The following is a 20092-nucleotide window of genomic DNA, read 5'->3' as shown; positions in this document are numbered from 1 at the left end:
CCGTCTGACTTTTGACCCACTGTCACTGTGTAAATAACTACTGGCATGACTCTTTAGTGTGAAGGTACTAACTCATTGGCTGGGTGCATGGTACTAACTCATTGGCTGGGTGCCAAAGCTGACATTCTTAATGTTCTCGTTTCATTATCCCTCAGTTTACTGCCTCTGTCACAACATGTCTGCCATCAGTCTCCGAACATTCCAAAACAGAGGTGGATGAATAGGCCTGTATAAATATAATAGCAAAGTCTGTGGATTGGCTGTTGTGTGGAAGATAATCATTTGAAATGGTACCATCCCAAAAAGACAGGCCTGAAACCAGCATTCAGCCAAAATGGTTGAGGTAGGCCCAGAATGTGTGGAAGATAAGAGAGAGAGATTTGTATTGATTTTGGTATTGATTTTATTCATTTAAAGGGAAGAGGATATTTTTGTATGTATTTTTATTGATAAAAGGAAAGGATAGGGCGGTAGCTCCTATCTCACGGATGCGTAGGGCTTTAGTGACGTAGTACGCATGCCTTCTTGCAGTGCGCGCTCGGCCTGTCAATGCAGAGAGATTGTAGTGCATTCCGTGAGGTCATGTTTTGTAGCAGGACAACAGAATAGCCATCATTTATTATCCAAATAATTAAACTTAATTCATCTTCGAGGACTCGGACTTTTGTGGCTAATCCAGAACTGACATTCTGTATTTTGGTGACGGAGGTAAGCCTTTATGTTTCCGCGACGCTGTCCATGGTATTGTTTAGGTGTGGGGGAGGGTCGTTTTCGCCGCACCGCACACAATTTACAGATGCTGTTTGTTGTAAATAGATTAGAATTGTGCAATTTATTCTATCGTATTTAGCTAATTGCACAACGTGTCCATGATTTAATGTTGCTGTACCACGAATATTTCGATTGTTGGATTGGCATAGATAGCGCTCAAAATAAGTTATCCTGCTATGTGTAGCACAATACTGCATCGCATGGGCTAGGCTACATACAGGCTGTTAATAACCAGGCTATTACCAAAAGCCGGCTTTGGAAGTATAGACTCACTTGCTACATTGTAGCGAGGTTGGTTATTGTCATATTATTGTCATGTTTTCAAGGCACCTGTGTTGTTTTTACCTGGCAGCCACATCTAGATATAACGATAAAGGGTCGGCTGGCCAAGGTTATCATGACTGTAGTTACACACCGGGGATTGTCAGGGCCATTAARGCAATTGATCACTACTGATTATAAACAATCTGAATGGTCGATATTTAAGCCTGAAGATCTTCCCTCTGTCATTCTTGAAGTCTTGGCAACACGATGTTCAGTGTACAATGTTATGATGAAGACAGCTATGCCTGGGATATATTTAAGGTACAATAACAAGTGGAAAGTATAGGCCTAGTATTTACATATAGTCTAGTGCCAGAATAGGCCCATATTATTTTATGGTCTTATCTGTATACCCACCCACTTATACAATAACATGTTCAAGACTTAAAAACCTCTTAAGGATAAAAAAAATGTCACCTAAAATGACATATCCAAATCTAACTGCCTGTATGTCAGGACCTGAAGCAAGGATATGCATATTCTTGATACCATTGTAAAGGAAAAACTTTGACGTTTGTAGAAATGTGAAATTATTGTAGGAGAATATAACACATTATATCTGGTAAAATGTAATACAAAGAAAAAAACATGCATTTTTTGGGGTATTTTTTTTTAATACCATCTTTCAATTGCAAGAGAAAGGCCATAATGTATTATTCCAGCCCATGCGCAATTAAGATTTTGGCCACTAGATGGCAGCAGTGTATGTACAAMGTTTTAGACTGATCCAATGAACCATTGCCTATCTGTTCAAAATGTTGTATCAAGACTGCCCAAATGTGCYTAATAGGTTTATTAATACATTTTCAAGTTTATAATTGTGCACTCTCCTCAAACAATAGCATGGTATTCTTTCACTGTAATAGCTACTGTAAATTGGACAGTGTAGTTAGATGAACAAGAATTTAAGCTTTCTGCCCATATCACATATGTCTATGTCCTGGGATTTTTTGTTTTGTTACTCATGCTAATCACATTAGCCTATGTTAGCTCAACCATCGCGTGGGGGAGACACTGATCCCGTAGAGGTTATTAAGCCCATATAGGTAATGAAATTGGTGAACAATYTATTATTCTATATAAAAATACAGAGGGAAATGTAGGAATTTAATCAGACGGTTTATGTGTATGTTCCAATGTTATTTATTGCTTAGTTATACTGTATTAAAGGTCCAATGCAGCTGTTTTTGTGTCAATATCAAATAATTTCTGGGTAACAGAAATTAAGTAATTAAGTACCTTAATGTAATTTGTTTTCAATTAAAATGGTAAAAAAGGAAACAAAAATAGGTTCTTAGCAAAAAGCTATTTCTCAAGCAAGAATTTCGCTAGGACTATCTGGGAGKGGCCTGAGTGAAGGGCCTAGTTGGAGGAGCCTAATGGGAGGGATATGTAACCTGAAAATTAGCTGCTATTAACTAACTGCAATATGTAACCAAATTCACATAGAAATGTGTGTTATAGATCTGTCATTCTCATTGAAAGCAAGTCTATGACGTGGTAGATCTGTTCTATRTGTGCTATTTCTATTTTCATGTCCCTCCCCGTCCCCAGTGAAAGTTGGCCCCTGGTACAATGATTCTCTACACTATACTTGCTTGTTTTGTCACATAAACTGAAATTAAGCGATCTGTTAGAATTTTAGCAACCAGGAAATGGCGGAGCGATATCTGCATAGTGCAACTTTAACAGAGGGAAGGGAAAACTCTTTGTTATTGGTGTATTAACTTACACCGCCTGGTGATGTCGCCAGGTGGTCCAAAAACCCCACCCGTGCAAACAAGCAGACATTTCAGGTGGTCTTTTCAAACAGCTCTTACACTAAAATGGCATTATCATAATTTTCACAATTTAACGGTATTATATTCAAACTCATAGTGTGGAAATATGTGTAAAACACAGGGAAATCACATTTTTGACTGCATTGCTCCTTTAATAGCTCGAGGTGAGATTCATGATTGTGGATGTTTTGTCAGATATACGCTATAGTCAGTTCCTGTATTGGTGGTGCTCAGGGTTGACTGCCAGTGTTGAGGGGCTGTTTATCATGTTAATTAGGAAGACAGATCATCAGTCATTAAACTGGAGTGGAGGGTCGCTGACTGTAATTGCAGGGCTGTAGAAGTGTAGCTGCCGGCCTGACTCATGGGCCCTCGATAGACTACCTAATAATGCCAAGTGGAGATGGACAGAGAAAGGATAGAGAGGAGGAGGGGAGCTATAGAAAGGGGGAGAGAGAAAGAGAGCTGTTATTGGTGCAGCCAGTCACTGACTGAAGTGGACAGATAAGATACTGCGTTTATCGSCAGTATTCATCCTTTTGTCTCGTAATGATTACACATAATAAATAGTCACTGTAACACATTAACAGGTACTACCGTTCACTGGTAACTGCATCTTACAGTAATTGACATCATCCGAGAGCTAAGTCGAATTTTTAGCTCAATTTGGTATAGCATAAGTTTGGCTGCATAAGGTTGTGCTTTATTCATTAACCCTGGTGTGTTTGTAATCATTATACAGCAATTGTTCATTTATTCATTCAGACTTAGAGTATGTTACCCATGCAGGTATATAACTTACAATTAAAAGCAGTACGCTAAGCATCACACTCCATCTACTCACCTGATCCATCTGAACCATGATCGTACGAATGCCTGGCTTCTGTCTGATGATTGATATAAATAATTACTGTAACACTGTGCGGGGTGTGTGTGTGTGGAATCTGAGTGTTTACTTTGACACGGTGGGGGATGTCGCTGATGCGCAAGTGTGACGTTAGCAGGACAGTCGGGATGTCAGAGGAAACAGCATGGGCTGAAACATATTTAGCCCTATTATGATGGACTAATCACAATGCATGCTTCCGTCCTCCCTTCCTTGGGAAACCACAGTTTTGAGCTGATAAGATATGTGAAAGCGAATGAAACCCTTAGTGGCTGTTACCTCCAATGGTAAAGAAGGATGTATTTCAAAATGGAGGGAAATCATTGATTTACATTTTAGTCATTTTGCAGTCACTCTTATCCAGAGCATTAGGATTAAGTTCTCAATGGCACATCAACACATTTTTCGCCTAGTCGGTTCAGGGATTCAAACCAGCAATCTTTCAGTTACTATCCCAATGCACTTAACCGCGAGGCTACCACTAGGCTGTCTGACATGATAGGTGAACGCAGACGTTACTACCTGATGGTTACAAAGGATGTATTTTCAGTGTAGTCAAATCTGGCCAATGTTTCTGGGTTTTAGTCCAGTTCAGACTGGGCTTAAGACAGTAATGAAAACTTATACTAAACACAAATATAAATGCAACATTCAACAATTTCAAAGATTTTACTGAGTTACAGTTCATATAAGGAAATCAGTCAATTTAAATAAATGAATTAGGCCCTAATCTATGGATTTCACATGACTGGGCAGGGGCGCAGCCATGGGTGGGCCTGGGAGGGCATGCCCACCCACTGGGGAGCCAGACACAGCTAATCATAAGGAGTTTTTTGCCACAAAAGGGCTTTATAAGAGACAGAAATACTCCTCAGTTTCAYCAGCTGTCCGGGTGGCTGGTCTCAGATGATCCCGCAGATGAAGAAGCCGGATGTGGAGATCCTGGGCTGGCGTGGTTACACGTTGTCTGCGGTTGTGACACCGGTTGGACGTACTGCCAAATTCTCTAAAACAACGTTGGAGGCGGCTTATGGTAGAGAAATTAACAAAAAGCAAAATAAGCTTTTTGTGCAAATGGAACATTTCTGCAATCTTTTATTTCAGCTCATGACATATGGGACCAACACTTTACATGTTGCGTTTACATTTTTGTTCAGTGTAGATCAGTGAGAAGATGGGAGAGAGAGAAAGAGGGGGAAACACTCATTGGAGGGTCAGTATCAGTATGACCCCATCCTCTTGAAACCTCATGTTTCATATACAACTTCATTGAGAGAAGTAGACCACCTATGGTTCACACTCAGASCAGTGGCTTCTGAGGATATTGTATACTCCCACCTCCTCTGTTTGTAAAGTTTAAGGGACATTACATTCCGCTTCACATTTTGTCAGGTGTTCTCAGACCACGAAAGTAGTCTTATGTCACGAAGAATCAACATCCCACACCATCCGTTGTTTAGATGCAGCTACAGTCCCTAGGGAAACTCTTCACACCCCTTGCACAGTTGTCACATTTCGCTGCCTTATATTTAAATATAAAAAGGATTACATTATATTTTTCTCCTACTGATTTACACAACCTACTCTACACTTAAAAGTAWATAAAAAATACATTTTTAAAAATTCATAAAAAATTTAAAAAATGTAAATCTTGATTGCATATGTCTTCACACCCCAGGAATAATACTTGTTCAAAGCACATTGGGAAGCAATAATTACAGCTGTGAATAATGTTGAGTAAGATTTCACCAACTTTACACAACTCTTGGAGCAGCATATATTATTTTTGTTGTTGTTGGGGGGGTTGATCAGCTTTGATATTTTTCAGATAGATTGTAGCTTCCATCAATGTAATTGTCTGCATCACTTCCAATCCTCCATATATTTTTATATTATATATATTTTTTCAAATATATATACAGTACCAGTCAAAAGTTTGGACACACCTACTCATTCAAGGGTTTTTCTTTATTTTGACTATTTTCTACATTGTAGAATAATAGTGAAGACATCAAAACTATTAAATAACGCACATGGAATCACGTAGTAACCAAAATGTGTTAATCAAATCAAAATATATTTTATATTTGAGATTCTTCAAAGTAGCCACACTTTGCCTTAGTGATTTCACAACACATTTTGTGCCCTCAGGCCCGTACTCCACCATTACTACATATCTACATTACAAAATCCATGTGTATGTATAGTGCGTATGTTATCGTGTGTCTGTGCCATAAGGTGTTTTTTTAATCAGTTTTTTTCTCATATMATTTTGAACTGTTCGCTAGGTGTAGGCAAGACCATAAGCAAATAGGTAAACTGGGATATGACTAAAGAGTTAATCAGGGTGATTTTTCCCCACAAATAGACACCTGTCCATGGTAGCAAGATATTATCAATAAACATTTATTGGAGTGAGATAATTTATTTCGGAATATGTATACAGAGTATATCCACATCACCATCAGACCATTTTATTGGTAAACTACACGGTAATGTAAAARCGCGATTTTTTTTGAATGATCAAATACGTAATTAGCATAATTTGTTTGTAATCCAGAGGTTAGAAWAAAATATCTAGATCTTCTGWGGATTTAAAWKAAAACATGAATCATTAGCAAACAATGACACCACATTTCTAATCCCTTGATATTATTGTTGGACCTGAATTTAATAGCTAACATACATGTATGCCGATAGTGGACAACTTTGTTTTACTCCTATTGACAGTTTAATACTTGCTGAGAAGTAGCCATTATTTACTATTTTACTATACATGATTTTAAGCCATTTTATAAGAGATTATCTCAAGTTGAAATGTTCCAGGCAAGTCAGCTATGAAGAGCAGGCCTGGTTTCCCGTATTTTTTTTATAGTGTTCTATTGTTTCCAGTACTTGCCTTTATATTATCTCCAAAGTATCGTCCATGTAAAAAACCTGTCGGATTAGAATGAATAATGTCAAACAATACCTTTTTAATTCTATGCGCTGTACAATTAGCTCTAATTTTTGCATCGCAACACTGAAGTGTAAGGGGCCTCCAATTTTTTAAATGGACTGGATCATTATATTTACCACTTGTATCCTGTTTCGGTAATAATTAAATCAGACCTTGTTGAGTGTCTGATAATCTACCATTGAGTGGTTAAACATGCTAATAACGAGTGGTTAAACATGCTAAACAGTCCTCTGAGTATATATCCTTTGTGTTTGGCAAAATTGCTGAAGCTAAGTCAATTTGTTTGGGGATCATTGATGGACAAGCAATATTCAAGTCTTATCTCAGGTTTTCAAACAGATTTATGACAGCACTGAGACTGGACTACTCAGGAACACTCAACACCTTTTGGAAAGCTGGTGTGTCCTATGTCTTAAAATGTGTGTAATTTACCCTTTGGAAAAAGAAGTGTTCGGTCTTCAAAAGACTGATGCAGGTCCTCAAAAGTTTTTCCCTGGGCTTTGCCCCTTTCATATTTACTTTGGGCCTGACACAACTCCCCCAGTCCCTGCTTGTGACAAGCATACCTATAACATGATACTACCACCACAATTCAAGAAAATGTAGAGGGCTTCACTCTGTGATGTGTTGTGTTGGATTTGACCCAAAACTTTGTTTTTCATTTAGTCCATATTTTGCCATGCTGACTTGAAGTACAGGATAACTTTAACAGGATAACTGCAAACGGTAGGGATTTTTTTTTAGTAAAAGATAACAAATTTTGCACTCTTTCAAACAAGCCAGTAATGTGGAGTGAATGCAATGTTGTTGATCAATGCACAGTTTTCTCTCTGCTCAGCCAATGAACTCTGTGGCTGTTTTAAAATCMGRTTTGGCCACATAGTGATATGCCTGAACAGTTTCCATTCTCTCCTGCAGCTCAGTTAGGAAGGACAGCCAGATCCCCAGTGATATGATACACCGCCTACACATTATTTACCCAAAGTGASATATWTATATTTAACCTTTATTTAACTAGGCAAGTCAGCTAAGAACAAATTCTTATTTACAACGATGGCTTAGGAACAGTGGGTTAACTGCCTTGTTCAGTGGCAGAACGACAGATTTTTACYTTCTCAGCTCGGGGATTCGATCTAGCAACCTTTCGGTTTCTGGCCCAACGCTCTAACCACTAGGCTACTTGCCGCCCCAAATATTCAGTGTCTATGAAATATTTTGGAACCTCCCCTGTCTAAAAATGAATCACTGACATGTTTTTAAAACGAATTGGTGGCTCTGAGGTTGAATCATTGTTTGAATATCACTATCCAACAGGGGGACCTTACAAAGACAGTGTAAGTTATTATTAAATAATGAGAACCACTACTTATGCGAACAGGTGGACACCATTCAATAAATTTGAGCGATTTTTTTTTTCATGAAAATATTTGCTCTTCACACAGGAAGGTGTGTAAAGACTTACGCAATCAAGATATCTTTGTTTTGGCCTCCCGGGTGGCGCAGTGGTCTAGGGCCACTGCGCCACCAGAGTCTCTGGGTTCGCGCCCAGGCTCTGTCGCAGCCGGCCGCGACAGGGAGGTCCGTGGGGCGACGCACAATTGGCATAGCGTCGTCCGGGTTAGGGAGGGTTTGGCCGGTAGGGATATCCTTGTCTCATCGCGCTCCAGCGACTCCTGTGGCGGGCCGGGCGCAGTGCGCGCTAACCAAGGGGGCCAGGTGCACGGTGTTTCCTCCGACACATTGGTGCGGCTGGCTTCCGGGTTGGAGGCGCGCTGTGTTAAGAAGCAGTGCGGCTTGGTTGGGTTGTGCTTCGGAGGACGCATGGCTTTCGACCTTCGTCTCTCCCGAGATGAGACAAGATAGTAATTACTAGCGATTGGATACCACGAAAATTGGGGAGAAAAGGGGATAATAATAAAAAAAAAAAAGATATCTTTGTTTTCCATTTTTTTATTCATTTCCGCATATGTCTACAATTTGTCTTACGCTTTTGAAAATGTAGAGCAGTTTATGTAGAACTGTAGAAAAAAAAAGATTTTTAGATTTAAATTTAAGGCAGCAATATGTGACAACTGTTCACGGGTGCGAAGACTTTCACTAGGCACTGTATATACAGTACCTCAACCAACAGAATAATTGAAAGATAAGCACCACAGATTTGGAAATTGCATGGTGCTTATCTTCTCCATTCATTTTTGATTGTGGCATATACACACATGGCCCGGGACGTGGACTTATCTCAAAAGAAGATTGCTTTTGAATTTTGAAAACATCTGATCATCTGATTTTTGAAACCTTTTAGGTTTAAGAAGGAAAACTGGATCACATTGGATAAGGTTAATAAGAAGAATAGGTTAAAGCTGGAATCCTTAATTTGTGAAACTGCCATGTCCGTTCGGAATATTACAACAATAAAGAAGTTATTGCAAACATTAAATACTTTTTGATCTGACATCATTGCACTCACGATAGGACAGCAGAATATGCAAAAAAAAAAATTGTAACCACACTGCCGAATGCAAAAAAACAATAACAAAGGCGCTGGGGGTGAACAGTGGTGCTATTTCCCCTAATGCGGATTCGATCTTAAAGCTAGAAACATGCACTTCCGAACATACCGTAGCTACCTGTGTTCTGTATCCTAAAAATATGTTATGCTCTCTCTCTCTTTTTCTCCTTCTCTGTGTGTGTGTGTTTGTGCACTTGTGCGTGCGTGCTTGTGTGTGTGTGCGGGCCCGTAGTACAGAGAGCCTAGTTTGGATGCCCAGAAAGTAGCTCCTCCAGGTTTCATCATGAATAAAAACAAGCGAGGAGAAGAGAGGGAGTTCTATAGTTTAGATGTCGGAGATTCCACCTTCAAAGTTCTGAAGCGCTACCAGAATCTAAGGCCCATCGGCTCAGGAGCACAGGGAATCGTCTGGTAAGTGTAATCACTTTGCAATTACTATTTCATTACTGAGAAGAAGAAAACAATGTGCTGGTGGGCTCAAATGGGTTAAAACTATAAGGCCATGGAGACTTGGTACAAGGTACTCTTTGAAAAGGGTAGTCTATKACTGGCAGAAAAAAACAAAGGGGTGGAAGGTCACCCCTTAGTAAATACAAATTGTTCGATTGGTATGGTACTTTTTGTGTATATATCTTTGTTATGCTATTTGTATGATTTTTTGGGGCTAATTTTAATTATTATTTTATAATTTACTTTATGTTCACACCCCTGTTTAATTTCCTTATGCTGTTATTTTGTTTATGTGAYATGTTTTCTTATWRGTTATTCTGCCACTSRAATGTGATTTATAGAGCCCCCAWGTGGACATTACAACCTTTACCCCCAGATGAAGGCTGACATCATGCCCAAATGCATTGGTGTTTGTTTGTTATGCTTTTAAATATTTCGAAAGAAATGGCAAGAAAATAAATGCTTTAATCAACAAGTTCATCAATTTTTTTTTCTTCAAGAGTGCCTTGATGGAAAATGTCAGCCCCACGATACATTTAAAAAACAATTTTTTTAATTTGGTGGCAGTGGTGTAAAGTACTTAAGTAAAAATTATTTAAAGTACAACTTAAGTAGTTTTTTGAGGTATCTGTACTTTACTATTTATATTTTTGACTACTTTTACTTTTACTTCACTACATTCCTAAAGAAAATGATGTACTTTTTACTCCATACATTTTCCCTGGCACCTAAAAGTTTTTTGTTTGTTTTTTTAACCCCTTTTTCATGGTATCCAATTGGTAGTTACAGTCTTGTCCCATCGCTGCAACTCCCGTAAGGACTTGGGAGAGGCGAAAGTCGAGAGCCATGCATTCTCCGAAACACAACCCAGCCAAGCCACACTGCTTCTTGACACAATGGCCACTTAACCCGGAAGCCAGCCACACCAATGTGTCGGAGGAAACACCGTACACCTGGCGACAATGTCAGCGTGCACTGCACCCGGCCAGCCACAGGAGTCGCTAATGCGCAATGGGACAAGAACATCCCTGCTGGCCAAGCCCTCCCCTAACCCAGATGATACTGGGCCAATTGCGTGCCACCCCATGGTTATCCCGGTGTGGCTGGCTGCAACAGAGCCTGGACTCGAACCAGGATCTCTAGTGGCACAGCTAGCAGTACCTTAGACCACTGTGCCACTCGGGAGGCCCCTCCAGCACCCAAAAGTACTCATTACATTTTGAAAGCAGGACAGAAATGGTTAAATTCACACACTCATCCCTACTGCCTCTGATCTGGCGACTCCCTAGACTCACTAAACACAAGTGCTTTGTTTCTGAATTATGTCTGTGTTGGAGTGTGCCCCTCGCTATGCGTAAATTAAAAAAAACACGAACAATTGTGCCAAATGGTTTGCTTAATATAAGGAATATGAAATTATTTATACTTTTACTTTTGATACACAAGTACATTTTTGAAATTATATTTACTTTTGATACTTAAGTATATTTCAAACCAAAAACTTTGATACTTTTACTCAAGTAGTATTTTACTGGTTGACTTTCGCCTTTACTTGAGTCATTTCCTATTAAGGTACAGTATCTTTACTTTTACTCAAGGATGACAATTGGGTACTTTTTCCTCCCCTTAGTTTTTTTCTGCCAGTCATATACTACTTCATTAATGTTTGAACAGCGGTTTGTGCCAGGTAATTACCAGTAAACGATGGGATGCCAAATACAGTGTTGCAGTTTATTGTTTTCAAATCCTTTTTGCTTGAGATTTATTTWAATTTTATTTAGCCCCATGAAATACTTGTATTTGAGATTCAATTGGTTTCCACRGTAACATACAATCTAAAGCTACATACCAAAGTACCCCAATGTTTTGAATTTGTCTWAACACTGTGGTGCTGAATCAATGGACCAAGGCTAATGCCAAAGCTGGTCCATCAATGGCAAAATGGACCATGGAATTCATTCATTTGAACAGTGTCCTCATTTTAGGTTATGTTTCAAGGTCATATGCTGTAAAAGACCCAATGAAAAGAAACACCAATCAGACATCCATTTAAATTCCTATTTACCCTATTTACTACAGTCTGTATCACACCATTGTCACGGATGTGTTCATGTATTGCCATGTTCTTGTTCTTGGTCTTGCCTTTCAGTTCAGCGTATGACCACAACCTTGAGAGAAATGTGGCTATTAAGAAGTTGAGTCGGCCGTTCCAGAACCAGACGCATGCCAAGAGAGCGTACAGAGAACTGGTGTTAATGAAATGTGTCAATCACAAAAATGTAAGTCACTGGCCAATTACTTCTTCCTGCTGTTTCTGTTATATTCTAGATGAGACTCTATGATAATTATGCTCAATTATGTTTATGAATGGCCTGGCTGGACAGGATCAGTAGGAATAATATGTTATAAATGCATAATGAYACTTCGATAGCTAGAACAGTAAACAGGCATTTGCCATGGTAGCTTATATTGTGAATATACAGAGGACTAGAAGGCGGTTTCAGTCAATCAGCATCCAGGACTTTTTATTGTTTTATTGTATAATACGTTTGAAATTGAATTGATTACAAACACGTGGACTGTTTTTCGTATATTGAGGAAACTAATCTAGCAAGCAACCTGTGTGACTTATGTTGTTGTGTTCATGTGTTGATGTCGTTACCTCTACAGATCATTGGCTTATTAAACGTGTTCAGCCCACAAAAATCACTMGAGGAATTTGCAGACGTGTAAGTACATGAATTGGTGTCGAATAACACGATCAACCTTTGACAGTGTAAAATGGTTACATGCCGTTCGGAATTAAGACACAGGAGGGTCTTTTGAACAGGCCTGTCTGTCATCCGTGACAGAATGACTCGGCTATTACCAGAATAACTGTGTGAAATCTCTCTGCCGGCGGCATATCTCTCTCTGTTCGAGCCATCCAGCTGGCTCCACAGTTAYCTCATGATGTGTGTGTCTGCGCCTACGTATGTGTGCCTGTGTGTGCATATTCTCATCTCACTTCCTGCCTGTGTAGATACATTGTGATGGAGCTGATGGATGCCAACCTGTGCCAGGTGATTCAGATGGAGCTGGACCATGAGAGGTTGTCCTACCTGCTCTACCAGATGCTGTGTGGCATCAAACACCTCCACAATGCCGGCATCATACACAGGGTAAGGCTCACGCGGGCTCATACACGCTAACGCTAAGCTAACATGTAGACGCAGGGATCGGCAGTAATGTAGCTCATCATTATGATTTGTAGCTCGTCATTACAAATTCTGGGGCATTTTTGTATTTCCAGGAGAAGTAAGCTCAAAGCTCTGATTACAGTAACTCCTCTACAAAGAGTAGGTGATGGTATCAGAGCTTTGATGTTGGCTAAATCCACAGGAGATCAAGAGGACCCTGCTAATGATCTAAACACTGCTCTATTCCTGGGCTCTGGTCAAAGTAGGGCACTGTATAGGGAGGGATAGATAGGGTGTCATTTGGGATACATATTTGGAGCAATGGAGCATGTACAGTTGAAGTCGGAAGTTAACATACACCTCAGCCAAAAGCATTTAAACTCAGTTTTTCACAATTTCTGACATTTAATCCAAGTAAAAATTGCCTGTCTTAGGTCAGTTAGGATCACCACTTTATTTTAGGAATGTGAAATGTCAGAATAATAGTAAGGAGAATGATTTATTTCAGCTTCTATTTCTTTCATCACATTCCCAGTGTGTCAGAAGTTTACATACACTCAATTAGTATTTGGTAGCATTGCCTTTAAATTGTTTAACTTGGGTCAAATGTTTCGGGTAGCCTTCCACAAGCTTCCCACAATAAGTTGGGTGAATTTTGGCCCATTCCTCCTGACAGAGCCCGGTGTAACTGAGTCAGGTTTGTAGGCTGCCTTGCTCGCACACGCTTTTTCAGTTCTGCCCACAAATTTTCTATATGATTGAGGTCAGGGCTTTGTGATGGCTACTCCAATACCTTGACTTTGTTGTCCTTCAGCCATTTTGCCACAACTTTAGAAGTATGCTTAGGGTCATTGTCCATTTGGAAGACCCATTTGCTACCAAGCTTTAACTTCCTGACTGATCTCAACGTCTTGAGATGTTGCTTCAATATAGCCACATAATTTTCCTCACTCATGATGCCATCATTTTGTGAAGTGCACCAGTCCCTCCTGCAGCAAAGCACCCCTACAACATGATGCTGCCACCCCTGTGCTTCACGGTTGGGATGGTGTTCTTTGGCTTGCAAGCATCCACCTTTTTCCTCCAAACATAACAATGGTCATTATAGCCAAACAGTTCTATTTTTGGTTCATCAGACCAGAGGACATTTCTCCAAAAAGTACGATCCTTGTCCCCATGTGCAGTTGCAAACCGTAGTCTGGCTTTTTTATGGAGTTTTGGAGCAGTGGCTTCTTCTTTGCTGAGCGGCCTTTCAGGTTATGTGATATAGGACTCGTTTTACTGTGCATATAGATACTTTTGTACCTGTTTCCTCAGCATCTTCACAAGGTCTTTGCTGTTGTTCTGGGATTGATTTGCACTTTTCGCACCAAAGTACGTTCATCTCTAGGAAGACAGAACGTCCTCCTTCCTGAGCGGTATGACGGCTGCGTGGTCCCATGGTGTTTATACTGCGGTACTATTGTTTGTACAGATGAACGTGGTACCTTGGAAATTGCTCCAAGGATGAACCAGACTTGTGGAGGTCTACCATTTTCTTCTGAGGTCTTGGCTGATTTTTTTTGATTTTCCCATGATGTCAAGCAAAGAGGAATTGAGTTTGAAGGTAGGCCTTGAAATACATCCACAGGTAACCTCAATTGACTCAAATTATGTCAATTAGCCTATCAGAAGCTTCTAAAGCCATGACATCATTTTCTGGAATTTCAAGCTGTTTAAAGGCACAGTCAACTTAGTGTATGTGAACTTCTGATCACTCAACTGGAATTGTGGATACAGTGAAATTAATAAGATAATTGTTTTGTAAAATTGTTGGAAAAAATTACTTGTGTCATGCACAAAGTAGATGTCCTACCGACTTCCAAAACTATAGTTTGTTACAAGAAATTTGTAGAGTGGTTGAAAAGACGAGTTTTAATGGCTCCAACATAACGTGTAGTAAAACTTCCGACTCCACTGTAAACCTTAGACAAGAATGGTAAATCCAAGCCATCGAGATCATTCTGAGATTAATCTTGATTCTATAACACTGTAACTGCTTTGTATGTCATACTACTAAGTGCTAGCATAACATGCAATCTGAGAAGATGACTCAACATACTATTGTAGTTAAATGGTGTGACTCATTACTGGTTGTTAATATGATGAGGAATATGGATGCTGACGGTGTTATAATATATTATGTTGACGACTCCTATACTTATACGTAGCTTCACTAATGTCCCATCTGTCTCTCTCATTGTTTGGGGAGCATTATGTTCCTTTACCATCAAATCAATCAATCATCATCAAATGTATTTATAAAGCCCTTCTTACATCAGCTGATGTCAAAAGTGCTGTACAGAACCCAGCCTAAAACGCAAACAGCAAGCAATGCAGTGTAGAAGCACGGTGGCTAGGAAAAACTCCCTAGAATGGCCGGAACTAGAAGAACATAGAGAGGAAAGGGCTATGAGGGGTGGCCAGTCTCTTTCTGGCTGTGCGGGTGGAGATTATAACAGAACATGGCAAGATGTTAAAATGTTTGGATGACAGCAGGGTCAAATAAATAATCAGTGGTTGTAGAGGGTGCAACAGTCAGCACCTCAGGAGTGAACGTCAGTTGGCTTTTCACCTAGCCAATCATTAGAGTATTCTACTGCTCCTGCTGTCTCTAGAGAGTTGAAAACAGCAGGTCTGGGCAAGGTAGCATGTCCCGTGAACGGTCAGGGTTCATAGCGCAGGCGGAACAGTTGAAACTGAGCAGCAGCACGACAGGTGGACTGGGAAGCAAGCGAGCCATCAGCCAGGTAGTCCCTGAGGCATGCGACCTAGGTGCTAAGGTCCTGAGAAAAGAGAAAGAGAGAGAGAGAGAAAGAGGAGAGAGAGAAGAGAGAGGAGGACGAGAGAGAGAGAGAAGAGAGTAGGAGAGAGAGAGAGAGAGAGAGAGAGAGAGAGGAGAGGAGAGAGAGGAGAGAGAGAGAGAGAGAGAGGAGAAAGAGAGAGAGAGAGAGAGAGAGAGGAGAGAGAGGGAGAGAAGAGAGAGAGAGAAGGAGAGAGAGAGAGAGAGAGAGAGAGAGAGAGAGAGAGAGAGAAGAGAGAGAGAGAGAGGGAGAGAAGAGAGAGGAGAGAGAGAGAGAGAGAAGAGAGAGAGAGAAGAGAAGAGAGAGAGCAGAGAAGAGAGGAGAGAGAGAGATGAGAGAGAAGAGAGAGAGAGAGAGAAGAGAGAGAGAGAGAGAGAGAGAGAGAGAGAGAGAGAGAGAGATTGTCCTGTGTATGTGTCTGGGCCTTAAAGTATGCTGCTGCTATAGATGATGATGATGACAACGTTGATAATTATGATCTCTCTTTGTCCCTCCTCTAGGATCTGAAGCCCAGTAACATTGTGGTGAAGTCAGACTGTACATTAAAGATCTTGGACTTTGGCTTGGCTCGGACAGCGGCTACAGGTTTACTGATGACCCCCTACGTAGTGACCAGATACTACAGAGCACCAGAGGTCATACTGGGGATGGGCTACCAGGCCAACGGTCAGTACCTGTCGATCAATCAATCAAATATTTATTCTACCCATAACGATTGTATGCATTTACCACCACCGCAGGAACAATGGTCTCTTTATTAACTGCTAAAATCTAATTAGCTTGTTTCTGTGTCTCCACCCCCCTCCCCTCCTCTTCTCCATGTTGTAAACAGTGGACATATGGTCTGTGGGGTGTATTCTGGCAGAAATGGTCCGTCACAAAATCCTGTTCCCAGGAAGGGACTGTATCCTTAGTGCTTCTGGCTGTGAATCATCTCCTTAAGTAATAAAACAGTTTTCCACCTCTGTGGAGCCATTTCTCTTCAGTCTCTCAGTTTCCCGAGATGGAGAATGAATTGCACGTCCTGATTTCCTGCTTTTTCCTTCCCGTTTGACAGAGGGCTCCGTCGCTCGAGACTTGCAGATGCTTCATGCTGCATCCATTCTCACTCTCATTTACCCAATTTACTCATTCGATGCTTCTCCTTCATTCATCAGATGTATCACTCTTGCCATTTTCTGTTTCGTTCATCTGATTTTATTTGTGATATCCATTTTTTTTGTAATCCATACATTTTTTACTCTCTCATTTCCTTCCTCTGTTCTTATATATATTTTTTCCATTGTGCTCGCATGTCATCTCTCCGATCATCGTGTAGTGGACGTGTGGTCAGTGGGCTGTATTGTGGCTGAGATGGTCAGAGGTAGTGTGTTGTTCCCAGGCACTGACCGTATCCTTTCCTCTTTTACCGTAATATCATTTTATCCTGTCTGTGTGTTTTTACCATGTTTATACCATCAAGCACAGCTCTATCGAGCACCACTTTTGCACTCCACCCACCATCATATCCACCATATCCAAGTACAGCCRTCCTCCCTCCCCAATAATCCCCTCAGTTTCTGCAGGTACATACAGATAGTTCTAGAAAATAGGGATAGTTCTGGAAAAGTAGTTCTCTAACAAAGTAAAAGTGTGTTTGTGGAGACATCTGTGTGTACTCTTTCCCTAACTCCACCTGCTCAGACATTGACCAGTGGAACAAAGTGATAGAGCAGCTCGGGACTCCGCCCCAGGACTTCCTGATGAAGCTCAACCAATCAGTGAGGACGTATGTTGAGAACCGACCGCGCTACGCAGGATACAGCTTCGACAAGCTCTTCCCTGACGTCCTCTTCCCTGCAGACTCAGAACACAACAAGTTGAAAGGTACTGGAGACTGAGAATGTGTGTGGGTAGGGTTTGTGTGTATGCTTGTGCTGGTCTGAACTATATATTTCTCTCCATTCCCAGCGAGCCAGGCCAGAGACCTGCTGTCTAAGATGTTGGTGATCGACTCGTCTAAGAGGATCTCGGTGGACGAGGCCCTGAAACACCCCTATATCAACGTGTGGTACGACCCAGCAGAAGTGGAGGCAGTAAGTGTTTAACAAGTGGTATGATCTATTGTAGGGGAAACTTGGAGATTGGACTGAAACGGTTGACACTCCTAGTCAGAAGGGTGAACTACGGTCAATGGTTTGATGTAGGGATGAACCTTTCTTCCCTCTCTTCTCTCTTTCCTGTCTTTCTTTTGCTTTCTTTTCCCCTCTCAGCCCCCTCCAAAGATCACAGACAAGCAGCTGGATGAGCGAGAGCATACGGTGGAGGAGTGGAAAGGTTAGAGACGTTACTACAACTATCACTTTTCACTAGACATGGGTCACATACATATATGTCAACAACTTTGAAATACTTGAACGTATATGCTCGATTTATCTTGGAGTTTGCACTTTTAGGACTTCATTTTTGGTTCCATTGTACCAGAGGAGCTTTCACTTTTCACGACAACATTTTCACTGTAATGTTGACGTTCGACTGGTTAACGACTTTCCCATGTTATGTTATGGTGTGAAACGTGATGCTGCAGAGCTGGCCAGGTTCAAAGGCTGGGTGTAAATATCACTGTCACCGGTTTGCATGGCTCAGGGTCCAATAGGATGAGGTCATACTGATACTCACCCCCCCCCCCCCCCCCCCCTTCCAATGGGTGTTTATGATCTTCCCCCGGTGATGATTTCTGTGTTTTGATACTTGTCATGAGGGCAAATCTCTCTCTCTCTCTCTCCATCCCTCCCTTCCCTCTCTTCCTAGACCTGATCTGGAAGGAGGTGTATGAGTGGGACGAGTGGACCAAGCAGAATGGAGTGATCAGAGGACAACCTCCTCCTTTAGGTTAGTTAACAGACTGTTTCTGATGTTTTTTATTGTACTTATGTGAGCTGGTCTCTGCTGTTATTGTATTACATTTCACTTGGAAAAACACCACGAGTAAAAGGCTGTTACTGAAAGAGAGCATGCAGATCTGACTCATAGGAGGGAGGTGAATTATGTAGTTGGATACTGTAGAGGGGGGTTGCTGCACCCCTTACAGACTCAGAGGGGCTCTTCCGGCACCCTATGGTGTGTGCCACACAGGTGTAGCTTACAGGACAGTGTGTGTGTTTGTAAATGCGCGTGCTAGTACCTAGTACAGGTGTATCAGTCATCCTGTGTGTTTCTCGCAGCACAGGTGCAGCAGTGATTGACAGCTCCCCTCAGCACCCCTCGTCCTCCCCCTCAGCCAATGATGTATCCTCCATGTCGACTGACCCCAGTGACCCTAGTGAACCCACCATGACCTCTGACACGGACAGCAGCCTGGACAGCCACACCTCTCTGGGAGCACTGGCCTGCTGCAGATAACACACACACACCCCTGTCACGGTATATAGTTTAAAACACTTAAATGGGCAATCTGCGATGGCTACATATTTTCTTTTTTGCCTTTTCATTGAATGATATATACCAATTGATTCTTGAAGAATATAATATATAAATGCTTTTACTCCATTGTTTGTAAACAAACACTGTATAGCCTCAAAACATGATTACATTGTGTTTACTCAATTGTTTGTAAACAATGTAATTGTAAACAAACACTGTGTATAACCTCAAAACATGGTTAAAATTATACTTTTGATACTGTATCATGGATGGTCAGTCCTTGCATCCATAGCTTTGTCTATGAATTTCAGAGCAATTACATTTCTCTAGCCCCACCCTTAGCTGCTTACCAAAAACAGTGGCGGGGTGGCTGCTTTATTGTCGTTTGAACTGCAGATTGCCCCTTTAAGGGTCCGTAGTAAAATAAAAACGTTTTTATTTATTTTTTAAATGTACAGCTTCTTTTATTTGCTATGTCCCCTATATCAGGCATTGCCGATTGTGTACATGCTGTAAATTACTATATTTATTTATTTTCTTGTGTCAGTTTCTGTCTCTCCAAGCTGTGTATGTCTATGCTGTAAATGATAGTGGTTCAAATCTCACAGTGGTTGGAACTTTTTCCCCTTTTCCCTATTAGAAAGTGTTTTCTTACAAACACATATCTATTATAAACTGGGTGGTTCGAGCCCTGAATGCTGATTGGCTGACAGCTTTGGTATATGAGACCGTATACCACGGGTATGACAAAACATTTATTTTGCATTAAATCAAAGGATTAAATCACCTGGCCCAAATACCTTTGTCACTTAGCCATCTTTGTTGCTATATTTCTTCAACCAGTGGCCCATCCCACTTGGCTCTAACCCTTCAATGTTTGCAGATCTTTAGGTTTTGGATAGGTATAAACACCTGTGCAGGTCTGCAAACATCAAAGGGTTGGGGCCAAGGGGAAGGGACGAAGGCTGCTTATGTTTTATTGGCGGGG

At 41.0% G+C, this 20092-nt stretch overlaps 1 protein-coding gene across 4 annotated transcripts; it reads left to right on the top strand.

Moving 5' to 3' along the window:
- The first annotated feature begins 529 nt into the window (after positions 1-529).
- On the top strand, positions 530-19485 carry LOC111951896 (mitogen-activated protein kinase 8). Of its 4 annotated transcripts, none has more exons than XM_023970214.2 (12): positions 530-708; positions 9463-9641; positions 11830-11959; positions 12351-12409; positions 12703-12841; positions 16203-16368; positions 17021-17092; positions 17386-17568; positions 17653-17777; positions 17955-18018; positions 18493-18573; positions 18911-19485. In XM_023970214.2, exons 2-12 carry the CDS (start codon positions 9514-9516, stop codon positions 19081-19083), a joined length of 1320 nt encoding a protein of 439 aa, XP_023825982.1. In that variant the 5' UTR covers positions 530-708; positions 9463-9513; the 3' UTR covers positions 19084-19485. The 4 variants fall into 4 exon arrangements, with proteins under 4 accessions (XP_023825982.1, XP_023825981.1, XP_023825983.1 ...); XM_023970213.2 differs by lacking the exon at positions 17021-17092 and adding an exon at positions 16535-16606; XM_023970215.2 differs by lacking the exon at positions 17021-17092 and adding an exon at positions 16535-16606 and having other exon boundaries at positions 18906-19094.
- Positions 19486-20092: the final 607 nt, after the last annotated feature.

The sequence above is a fragment of the Salvelinus sp. IW2-2015 genome, linkage group LG25, assembly GCF_002910315.2.
Source record: "Salvelinus sp. IW2-2015 linkage group LG25, ASM291031v2, whole genome shotgun sequence".
Classification (NCBI taxonomy): Eukaryota; Metazoa; Chordata; class Actinopteri; order Salmoniformes; family Salmonidae; genus Salvelinus; species Salvelinus sp. IW2-2015.
The sequence above is the reverse complement of the archived record's forward strand: the minus strand, read 5'-3'. Positions and strand labels throughout refer to the sequence as shown.